Here is a 12,582-nt window from a genome sequence, read left to right as displayed (position 1 = left end):
GTGATGTCATTTTCAGTCAACAGAAGTGACAAAATGACGACCCCTGGAGATGGCCAAAAACGGGTGGAATTTGTTGCTTAACTCATATTCCAGAAACACAATATCAATCAGAATGCGGTGTTTCAATAGACCATAGAACATATTCTTTAAAAATATGTTTGGGTTGACTTCTGCTTTAAGGTTCAAACTGAACTGAACTGAATAATGGTAATATCCATTACATACTTTTTAGGAACAAAATTTCTGCCTTGTTATTGATGAACACTTAGGATAGGGGTTGGCAAGGCTCCGGAGCCGCATCCGTGTCTTTCATCCTCATGTTGCGGCTTCGCGTGGCATGGAAAAATAAATTATAAGTGCCCAATTGAAGTGTATGTTATTTGTCTCAAAAACGTATATCATGTCTTCTTATTAAGTCAAACTTTTTGGACACTTTCGTATGTGGTCCTTGATTGGATACCTATCGAATTTTTTGCAATGCGACTGCAGTCTGAAACGCCAGGTTGCATACATCCGACATTGACATCAGGAGCCCAAAATGCGCTCTGCGCGGGCGGAGAGAATAGAGTGCTGGCAGCGGTGAGATCGACGCTAAAGTTGTTTTGAGTAACAGTATTGACTGTATATTTGACTTTAATTTAATCCCACTTGAAACATGAAGCATAATGTGTACATCTATGATAGTAGTAATTCAGCCACGGCTCGATCGGCTCATGGCGTGGCTATGGCGTGACGTCATCTTTAGTGACGTCTCCATGAAAGGAAATCGAAAAAGCCTCGCCTCATCGTTTCCCCCAAATACTGTATTTCTACCTTCGACCGAATCGCTCCACTGTCGAAATGCCCAGACACGCTGCACCAAATCTACTTCCGTAAACACTACGTCGTGAGTGACGTCGTCTCTTTTCTATGCATGCGGGTCTCTTTCGGGATACATATGATGGTCACACACCAAAGAGACCGAAGTCGCATTTATAATGTAATATTAACACTTGGTAACGCCTTGGTAACACCAGGTAAAATTCAGGCAGTTAGTTTGCAAATATTTATTTTCATTGTTCAGTGAGACGGTGTTCTTTTTTCTACTGTATATTTAAATTCAGGCATTTTTGTTTGCTAGATGGCTGATATAAGTTCAGCTTTTTAATTCATTTGAAAGAGACCTTCAACTGTGATTTTTTTTTCGAGTTCAAAACGTGTTGATTTAACAAATAAAATTAGGCCTTCTATGCTACCGCTACTGTCTTTTAACGTTGGTCATTATGGTGGTAGTTGGAGAACTACTTTTTTTAGGTAGGTATTTGTTGATTTTATAAAAAAATGTCAATATTTAATTTTTTGTTGTTGTTGTTTAATAATTTTTTATTTGGTGGGGGGTTCCCCAAACCCCTTCGTATTTTGTGGAAATCTTATATTGAATGTGTTTCGGTGTTTTTTGAAGAACTCTGGGGGTTTCACCGACCCCCCGCCCGTCTTCCCCCCGCCCAATGCATTACATTTGGCGTCTGTTATACGCGGATTTTAGCTATTTGCAGGCCATCCCGGTCCAGTCTACTGTAAAATTAATGCATCATAGGCCGCGCCCCTTCTGACGTCACACAGGATCCCCTGCAGGAGACGTAGGATTAGTGCGGGTGACCACGTTGCCACTTGAGAAAAAGAAGCGAGTGGCAGAACAAGTTCCTCGTAGCTACCTCACAACTCGCACTCCCGTTTTAAAAGTTTGAACTTCTTACCAGGACAACTTTTAACACGCCTTTTAACACAACTATGGCTGACAACGGTGGCGAAGACCCGCTGCCCAACGGTTCGTCCCGCGGCGCTGCGGAGCCTCTCTCCGAGCGTGTGAAGCGGATAGTCATGGACAACCTCCTGGTGCTCATGACCGTGGCGGGCGTTATCATCGGCGTCTTTATCGGCCTCGGCGTGCGTAACGCGAAGCTCTCCCGCACACAAATAATCTACGTCGGTTTCCCCGGAGAGCTGCTCATCCGGATGCTAAAGATGATCATCATCCCGTTGGTGGTGTGCAGTCTGGTGTCAGGGGCGGCCAGCATCGACCACAAAGCCTTAGGCAAGCTGGGCGGCTGGGCGATGCTCTTCTTCCTGGTTACCACGTTGATCGCCTCGGCTATAGGTGTGGTGATGGCGTTCATTATCAGTCCGGGCTCGGTGACTCTGACCAAACGTAAAGTGGCCGGCTTGGATGACTCTGTGCCCGAACCTAAAGAAGTCATTGACTCATTTTTAGACTTGATCAGGTGAGTGAAACCCCCTAAGTCCAACATTGTTCACATGTCCAAGTTTAGGTGGTTGTGTCAGGACTCGTCCAGAAAGTCCACGTGAATATCTGAACCACATGGCATGTTGAAAGTAGCACACGATTGATGCAATGAACTCATGTAGTTGCGTCAGCTCAGGTTGCTTCAGGCTAAATTAACACTTCTGACCGGGTGGGGTGCTCACACACATGTTATTCCGGATTTTATCTTCATTTCAAGAATTGACAACAAAGCTAAACTTATGTAAGTCACATTTGGCTGTGGAATGGTTAACAAGCACATGATTGAAATACTACTTGTCGGGACAGCCCGGTTCATGAAACTCGGAAGAAGCCAGACAGCTTGTTGTCACTGACTAGAGAAAGACTTCACACCCCTCCTCCTTCAATCAAGTCCTCATTAGACTATGAATAAAAGGGGACTTTACATTGTTCAAATGCTGATTGACTCCAGCTTGTTTTCGTAATTCTGTGCGAAGGATGTGGTATCAATCTTGTCTTAACAGGTTTCATTTAATTTATTCTGTTGCTATCATAAAATATTTATTAACTATAAACTACTATACTAATTAGTATTTGAAGTAACTTCCTAACTGTCACAGAGGTGTAAAGTATAACTACTGCTTACAGTATAGAACACAATAAAAGTTGTTGCTAATCTTAATTTAGCGTTAATCGTAACTTTCAAAAGTGATTGTGCATGAGAACGCAACACTCGGATGCCATTTTAGTTTTTGTCATTCAAGTGTAATTTTATGAAATAAATGTTGCTAACTATTAAACAAATAATATGTATAATTATGTTTTAAACATTTTTTAAATAATCGTTCGTTTAGGGCCAACGGGCCATAGGTTGCTCTCCCCTGAACCAGAGAGACATAAATCAGACTAAATGTATCCTCAAATGAGCAGTGTTACTTGCATAACACTTTATACTTGTTGAGAATAGCAATAGTTCAGTTATTTGGCATTCAAATTAAGATAATATTCTAGTTTTACAAGTTTGACCAAGGGGGCGGTCAATGAATGAATGGGACTACATCCAAGCAGGGCACACACGCAGACTCACACTGAGTCATTATGATCATAGAATAGCAAGCCAAACCCGTGTCTCTTATTATAGTGAACCCTCTCAGTTGGTGTCCTGCTGTCTTTTGACAAAAGAGCCCATGTGACAGCATGGCTAGTGCTGTTCAACAAAGTGTAAAAACCAAAACAAAAAAGGAGCATGCGGGTCAAGTTGCACATTCGCTACGTGTCCGACACGTCCTTACGTTGCACATATCACTGCAAAACTTGTGAAGAGCCGTGACTATAAATACTGGCTACCTAGCAACAGATAATTAATGAGCTGAATAAGTTGACAGGGTTTTGCATAACCCCCAGAGGCATTGTGCGCAGTCTATATGGTCACAAGCCGATCTAGCCGGCGGTATCGAAAATAATGCCTTTGCTGCACTTATGTCATCAAATTATAATCATTATATACTTTATATACTTTTCATGGAGAATTCGGGCCACATGTATAAAAGGATTACAACAATAACATCCTGAAATTAAGAGAATAAAGATGAATTATTATTATTTTTTTAAAAAAGAACTATGAGAATAGCGCTTAAAAATCATGAGAAACAGTCTGAATTTTACAAGAAAAAAATGCAAAAATCTAAGATGAGGAAAAAGGTAATTGTACGAAAACTAACGTGAAATGTTATGAGCAAAATGTCCTAATATAACAAGAACGTTAATTTCATTTTTCAAGGGTAAAGTGAGACTATTAAGGAAAAAAAAATTAAAAGAAAAATATTTGTATTTATTATTTTTCAGCACGCCCACGATCCTAGTGAGGATAAGCGGTTTGGAAAATGGATGGATGCTACATTAAATGATGCCATGTTACCAGAATGTGGTTAGAATATTACAAGAAAATAGGTTAAAGAAAATTGTACCGATATTACACCTTTTTGTCAACCTTATGACTTTTTCCTCTTAATGTACAACTGTCCTGCATTTTTTTGTGCTACTATTTAAACAAAATCACACGAACATTTCCTAATAATGCACTTCCTAATAGTGCTTTTGTGGACGTTCATCTTGTGATCCAGTTACATGCTGTCCTGTCACACACATGATTTGATTAATCTGGATGTGGCATTATACTTTTCATTCAAAAGGGAGGAAAACGGCTCGAGTGGCCATGCAAAGTTAATTCCCTACTTCCCTTGCTAAATCCTTTAGCAAGAGCAGGGTGCGCTGCTGGGCCACATGGATTTGTTCTTGGGAGAGTTGTGTTTGACTTCAGGTTGTTCAAAGGATTCAAGTGAAAGGTTATAATGCTCAACAATTTGAAAGTTGGCACAGGTAAACTTCTATCAGTCTCTGAAGCAGCTGCTGAATCGAGTTGAAGCAGAGTACCTGTATCCTCCAGATCAACGTTACATGGCTTTGCATGGATGCCTGCTCTAGAAGTTCAGTGGTGATAATAGCAGGCCTTCCTCTGCATGGTTTGTCAAGAACACATCTTGCCATAGATAGCGTAAACGGATCTGAAGCTTGTCAATTTGTCGCCGAACTTTAGTGGGGGACAGAAAAGCCTATTCCCAGGTGGCAATTGTGGAATGATGCTCCAATGTTAACTGGTGAGCCTGGGGCAAGGGAATGATTAGCTCTCAAACACTGCAAAGCCTGAGCTGTCAAATGTTGATTGTTTCATGCCTGTACAAATGATAACTGTAAAGTAATGTAGGGGACGGGGGGTGTATAAGGACTTTTGGGACACCCTGACTTGTATATTAGAAGTGGTGGCACAAAGGGATTAGAAGTTCAAAGCCTCAGCTATTTACACATGATCAAGTCAAGTCAGGTTATTTGTATAGCACACAAGAGCTTCAAAGGGCTTCACGTGCCCACAGTTCAGTCATCAACAACATCCCGTGGTCTATTGTGAATGTCCAGAGGGCATCTGTTTGTTGCCACAATGGTGCGTTTTTTTTAAATTTATTTAAACACATTCGTGCGAGGGGTGTGCATCTGTCTAATAAAGACGATTCTATATGCATCTCAATACATGGGGTGCGGTACGATTCAAGACGGTACATTTTAGTGGAACGATTTGGTTCGATTTGATGTACACACATCTTTAAAATCAAAACTGATTTTCCAATTCAAATTAGTTTTCGTTACACTCCTAGTTCCTTCCAATAATGTTGGATATTGAGGGAGTCTATTTACTTTTGCGGCTTTCACAGCCCTGCCAAGCCAAATTAAATTACTTGTGCTGTACTTACCTTTGTTAAATTGCAAACAGGACTTCATCTGATTTTCTGCTAGGTCATGTGATACTCTGGAATGCCATGTGCTTATGATTCTTTTGTCTGTTTTTGCAACAGAAACATATTTCCCTCCAACTTGGTGTCTGCTGCCTTCCAGTCGGTAAGTACTGCATCTAGTATCTGTAAAAAAAATTGAATTAACAAGAAAATGTTTCCTTGACTTTCTCAAGCTGACAAAGCAAACGGTCTCTCCTTTGCAGTATGCTACAAGCTACAAGCTGGTGAGCACAAATGGCACAAATGGCACAAATGGAGTCCGTAACATAACTGTGGAGAAGGTGAGCAGGGCGACATGACTGCGCCCAATAAATTGCTTTTCGGTTGGTTCTTTGACTATGTCCTGACAGTCTTGTGGATGTGTGTAGGTTCCCTTTGGAACCGACCAGGATGGGATGAATATTCTGGGTCTTGTGGCGTTCGCCATTGTGTTCGGTGTGGCTTTGAGGAAGTTGGGGGAGGAAGGCGAGATCTTGATAAAGTTCTTCAACTCCTTCAATGAAGCCACCATGATGCTGGTCTCGTGGATCATGTGGTAAGGTTTTGGGGTTGACAAGATGCATCTGGTCGTACGAGGCTCGACATACTATTTCTAGTACCTGATTACCTGGGGTTACAGCGATAAGAGCTGTGCAGTAAAAAAAAAAAAAAAAGATACTTTCCTCTTCACAGCTTTTGTTTAATTCCTTCCTGTGTCTCCTCAGGTATGCGCCTTTCGGTATCATGTTCCTTGTGGCTGGCAAGATTGTTGAGATGGATGATGTTGGCATGCTGTTCGCCAGCCTGGGAAAGTACATAGCGTGCTGCATTGTTGGGCACGCCATCCACGGCTTCATTGTGCTGCCTGCCATTTACTTCGTGATCACGAGGAAGAACCCTTTCACCTTCCTGTGGGGAATATTCACGGCTCTGGTCACAGCCTTTGGAACGGCCTCCAGGTAATGAACCTGCTCATTCCTAGCAGTTGTAGCCAATGCAGTACAGTGATGTGTTCTGTATAATCGATGGCATATTGGGATTGATGCACTTGGTAGTGTAGTCGCTCGGATTCAATTAAATCAAATGAAATTTATTTATATAGTCCATAATCACAAGAAAGTCTCAAAGGGCTTCATATGCCCACAGTTGACAAATATTAATGACAGCCCTGATATTAACCCCCATAAGGGCAAGGACAAACTAAAAAAATAAAAAATAAAAAACTGCGGAAAAATTAGAAAGCTTGGGAAGGGACCACAGATGGGGGAATCCCTCTTCCAGGATGATCAGGCTGCAATGGATGCTGAGCGGGCAACATTTAACACATATTTTGATACAATGTTAGTTGAAATGAGGGCTGTCCCGACTAGCCGACATAGTAGATGTCGCAGAAGACGTAAACGCGTTGGCCCGCACAACATACCGTCGACGTCGAACGTCAATGACATAAATACGCCGGCGCGCACATACCGTCGAGTGTCAATGACGTAAATGTTGTCAACACGTGCATACCGCCAGTTGTAAACAAGTGCGCACAGCAGAAAAAAAAGACCAGCAGAAATGCGTTCCGGGCGGGCAAGAGGAGAGCGGTACTACGAATCAGCTAAAAAAAAGCAGACAAGAAAGTCCAACGTATGGACATATTTCAACAAAAAGTCAAACGAGTTGGTCATCTGTAGCCTTTGTAAAGCCGAGTTGGCGTACCACATCAGCAATCTTGAAGCAGCGGGTTGCGCTCAAAATTGCACCATGTTGTGTTTCAGCTTTGTGCGTTATGGGGCTATCATTTGCATAGCTATTTCACTTCAGTCAAATTGTTTGGTGCTTGTAGGTCATGTTACTGGTTCCGTTGCTTTATGTATCCAGAAACAGAAACAGTCTGTGTATATACAGTCTGTGTACGGTATATATCTACTCCACTGCTGCTCCGGAAAGCTCTCTGTCTCGCCGTCTCAGTGCAGACTCTGGGCGCAGCACAGCATGCACCTCATATTTAGGATATGTCCTGCTCCTGCTTAAAAAATACAAAAAAAAAAAACCCTAGAGGAAACCCTGGCCTGCTTATCATAGTCCGTGATTGCACTAATATATAATGTGTGCCTTTTTTAAAACCATTCTAATATTCCAGTATGGGCTCTTTATCTGCACCCCCGCAAAAAAGAGGAATGCACACCAGAACCCCCACAAAGCATCCTTAAAATTATTGTCCAGGACACGAGGCACTTTGCAATTGTGCAGGGTGGTCCTCATTGGACTCTGTGTTTATTCAAGAGTTATTTAATTTTTGTTTTTTTATTCTTATTAAATATTTTACTTGGGCTGCTTAACATGCGCTCACACATTGTTTTACCTCATTCATGTTCACACATCATGGCGCTGGCCTAAAGGAGATGTTGATGTTCATTCAATTTCAAATCTTTTTTTTATTTTAATAAACAAAACATTATAAAAAGTGTTTAGAAGTGTTTTTGTGAATTAATAATCGTCAACTCAAAAATAATTGCCAGATTAGTCAAAAAATTAATTGTTACACTAATCCACTAATCGTAAAAATAGTGGATGTATAAATCGGGAGAAAAATAATCGTTTGGGACAGCCTTAGTTGAAATAGTGTGAAATCAATCAATTCTCACAGTGTGTAGTCTTCCTTTGGCCCTGAGTCAGCTGGGATAAACTCCAAATCCAATATGTAAAACATGGCCGAATGGTAGTAAGCAGAGCATGAGCAGATATGGCCCTAGGACAGATCCTTGTGGAACACCACTCCTGATAGGAAATAGGTTGGAAATGAAAGCAGTAAACAAAACCAGGGGTTTTGGATTCATGCTTTCATTTACATCTGCAATTCCTTATTCTTAAGGCCTAGATAGACCAATCCGACGTTGGCCAACAGTGACCGACGCTAACCCCCTGTGGCGTCGGGCCGGCTGTCGGCACGTCACGCTGGAAAAATACACCGCAACGACAGACAGCGACGCTGACCATTAAAGTACCCTTTGCGCATGCGTGAGATGTAATACCCTTGCGTACCATGGGCGACGGTAGTCACTATTTCTCATGGTTAGAAAATTCCGACCGGAAAGCTATTGGCCGGGGGCGGATTATAAAAACGTAAACAATGCATTCAGCTATATTCTTCGTTCACGATGAAGTCCCACGCGTAAAGTAAACCTTCACGTTCTTGACACGGTATCATGAAATGCATAAATTGTCAACCCTCGCGCTTGTACTTGTATGAAGATTAAGGCAGCAACGGCGCGCTCACTGTTTATCCGCATTTGTCACTTCCCATTGGTGCTCCGATTCCTGATTTGCTAGCTAACAGCCAATCAGAGTGACCAAATGTCACGACTGGCGACGCCGATTCAACATGCGTAAACACCCACCAGACGCTTCCTGACGGATTACGACGCTCGACGGTGGTCACTACACCAATCAGACGGCACAATCAGACTCCACGACGCTTCACGACCTCCGACGTCGGATTGGTCTATCTAGGACTTAAAACTCATGACTCGGGTCTAATCGCCCCCTTCCCCCCGCCTCCACGCAGCTCCGCCACACTCCCACTGATGATGAAGTGCGTTGAGGAAAATAACGGCATCTCCAAACAAATCAGCCGCTTCATCCTCCCAATCGGTGCCACCGTCAACATGGACGGAGCCGCATGTTTTCAGTGCGTGGCTGCGGTTTTCATCGCTCAGCTCAACGACTATTCCCTCAACTTCATCCAAATCATTACCATCCTGTAGGTATCCCACACTCTCTCAAAAGGACATTTTGTGATGGGTTTGAATTTTCTTCGAGTTGTTGATGTCTTTCTTCTTCTGCCGTCTAACCAGTGTGACTGCCACAGCATCCAGTGTTGGTGCAGCAGGAATACCCGCTGGCGGGGTGTTGACCCTCGCTATCATCTTGGAGGCAATCGGTTTGCCCACTAACGATATCTCCCTGATCCTGGCTGTTGACTGGCTCGTGTGAGTATACAACACTGTGATAGCACCAGCGTCACTGGCACTGCTTCTGCACATTTTCCACTCATCGGTTTCTATAGAGCTCGTGGGTTTCGAGACTTTTTCAGTGACAAAACAAGTCAGCTGGATTCTCAGAATGCCAAGGTGATAGCATTTGTTAGTCCCGCTGGTCGTTCATCCAGCTTCGCCATGTGACGCTCATGATCAATGTTAGCGCACCTGATGCTGGGATGCTTTTTGGGAGGGGAGGCTGGAACGGAGTAGTGTTGGCGATTACTGTTGCTGATTAGTCTACTATCAAAATTATTGTTTGTGGCAGCACTACTTGACATACTTGCGCCAAACATCATTGCGTTTGTGGATGGCTGCAGCACCACAGCAGCACACAGAGACACGCAGCGATTTTAAATCAACAGATCTCTGCACAACATGGGAGTTGTCTTATGTATTGTGCCCGCGTGCAGAATTTGAACTTTTTTTACACTGTCTGTCACTCAGTATCAATATCAAACTATGCTTGTTTTCTAGTGGGCTACAGTGCTTAACTGGATGCTGTTCATGATTTTCACGTTTTTGTTCTTCAGTGATCGCACATGCACAGTAATCAACGTGGAGGGCGACGCGTTTGGAGCAGGACTCCTGCAGTTTTTCGTAGACCGCACGTCCAAACGAGAGGAAGGAGCGCAGGTGGGTGAGGCCAACCCCATCACGGCGCTCCCTGAGCACTCGCCGCTCATTGAGATGAAAGGCATCGAACAGAGGGACAACTGCAAAAATACACACGAAGATCAAGGCTCTTTCGTCTTGTAATTGAGGTGCAGATGTCACATTTGACGTCGTTAAACACTACAGTGGAAACTGCAAGTAGACACGATGGACATATCACTCGTTCTCTCTCTCGCTCTCTCTACATGTCTGAAAAAGGTTTGTGGAGCGAGAATGTACTTGATATAGCTCAACATTTAAAAAATTGTAAGCAGGAATATTCTGGCATTTGGGCGATCCCTATATAAGCATGTTCCATGGCGACCAATGATTTCCTATAAGGTATATCCCAAATAGTAATTTATTGGAGGTGTTTCTGTTGAAAACTATTCCAAATGTTTTATTTGTGTCACACAGCATTTGTACTGCCGTAGTTACCGGTACTTGGTCTATCATAGAGATTTTACACATGTTCAACATTGGCAATATCGGTACCTTATTGGGGGAGTTTACAGTTTTTAGCCTCACTTCCCTAATCCCTAGTCTGACCGAAGCCACTGACATGCAAACAGTCCGTTTGACTAACCATCCATTATCCAAACCGCTTTCTCCTCACTGGGGACAACTGGAGTCGCGGGGATGCTGGAGCTTATCCCCTTATTAATTGGTTGCCGTTTTTGAAAATTAGGGGGGAAAAAAAAATCGCCATGTCTTTGCATATTGCTCTCTATGGTGTACTCGCACATAAACAATATTGACCGACAATCGCAAGTTTGTCTTGGCAAACCAGCTGTCAAGTACTAAGACTGACCTGTGAGTCGCAGCATGGTGCCACAGAGCATCCAGACCACCGAAAAATATAATACAGAAGCCTGGGTAACTGTAGTGTTAGCTAGCGCAACTCATTTTTTTGTGTTAAAACACACACGCACACAATTTGTGAACGGGTGAAACATTTACGATTGTTGGCCCCATCAAGTTTCTTAGGGGATGTCATTATAAATATCACTCATATACACCACAAGATAATCTTTTGGAGAGGTTCATAGTCTGGTCTTTCTTGAATCTGATTAGAAGGGTGGTAAAAATGCTCATATTCGGCCCGATTATCAGTAGGCCTACATGGGTACCCTAAGAAAGCGAAATAGTTTGAGTGACTCAACAGTGCCCCAATTAGCTCCGTTTTTTCCATTTCTAAAGATGCAATGAATACATCTACTTTGTTTTAATGCCCTCTCTACTGTTCACATTTATATATTACTTTGCATGGAAAAAAGCGAACAATGATGCTAATGTACCAAAGCCAAAATGCGAAGTAGATTACAAAAATTGGGTTACACTACATCTCAGGTTGAACTCTGGCTTGCAGACTACTTTTCTCATGAAACCAAAAATCCCATTGACTCACCGAGGGATTAATTAATTTATTATTTTGTAGCCAAAAGGGTTTGTTTGCTTTATTTAGTCTTTTTTTGTTTGTTTCTTGTTAGCCCAATGGTTTTACGTAGTTAATTAATTTATTATTTTGTAGCCAAAAGGGTTTGTTTGCTTTATTTAGTCTTTTTTTGTTTGTTTCTTGTTAGCCCAACGGTTTTACGCAGCACAAAACTACAGTAGCACAACCGCTTGGCCATTAAAACATGCAAGATTAGACACTAAAGGTTCTGTATGGTACTGTAAATCAAACACATCAAGACTTATTTTTTTTAGTGTACCACTTCAGCGCTTGCTAATTTGCTGTTCCTGGTCAACTTTGGGACAACTTAATATGGTACGAATATATTTCGAATAATTTATATAATATGATTTGTCAACAGTCTATGTCTACAAGGTGCTTCCATGTACTTCCACAGCCGGTCCTTCAAGGGAATGGCACTTGTCACACTAGTTGCTCTAATTCCTGCTATCTTTATGCTGGTACAAGGTTGGGATGAATGTGTAGTCACTGTGGTTGCTGTCAGTGCGTGAAATTCTGTTAGATTTTATATTTGCACAAGGGCAGGGTGAGCAATGAAACATTTTCAGTTCAAAACAATACAACAAAATATTAAAAAATGTTGTTGCGAAGCATCATTTTTACGGGGCTGTTGTATCTTTGCAAACTAAACGGGTCTAAAGAATATCATTGTTTATCTGTGAGTTTATGTAACCCACGTGGAAAAAAAAGCTTCCAAAGATACTGGCTAAGTCCGCTATTAGGTCAGAAGCACTGTGCTAAATGGTAGACTACTGTCCATCCAAGCACTGCTGTTTATACCCTGGGCAGTGATAGGAATGGGATCAGATGTATACTGTTCAGTGTGCTGCATCGACA

General features: G+C 42.3%; 1 protein-coding gene across 1 annotated transcript; it reads left to right on the top strand.

Moving 5' to 3' along the window:
• Positions 1-1,603: 1,603 nt before the first annotated feature.
• slc1a5 (solute carrier family 1 member 5) lies at positions 1,604-12,338 on the top strand. Its single transcript, XM_086035609.1, has 8 exons — positions 1,604-2,261; positions 5,671-5,713; positions 5,814-5,891; positions 5,979-6,145; positions 6,315-6,548; positions 9,143-9,337; positions 9,432-9,566; positions 10,148-12,338. The coding sequence occupies exons 1-8, from the start codon at positions 1,771-1,773 to the stop codon at positions 10,371-10,373; spliced, it is 1,569 nt and encodes a 522-aa protein (XP_085891735.1). The 5' UTR covers positions 1,604-1,770; the 3' UTR covers positions 10,374-12,338.
• Positions 12,339-12,582: the final 244 nt, after the last annotated feature.

The sequence above is a fragment of the Filicampus tigris genome, chromosome 7 (genome assembly GCF_054856515.1).
Source record: "Filicampus tigris isolate MCC_2025a chromosome 7, RoL_Ftig_1.0, whole genome shotgun sequence".
Taxonomy (NCBI): Eukaryota; Metazoa; Chordata; class Actinopteri; order Syngnathiformes; family Syngnathidae; genus Filicampus; species Filicampus tigris.
This window is presented reverse-complemented; position numbering and strand designations above follow the sequence as displayed.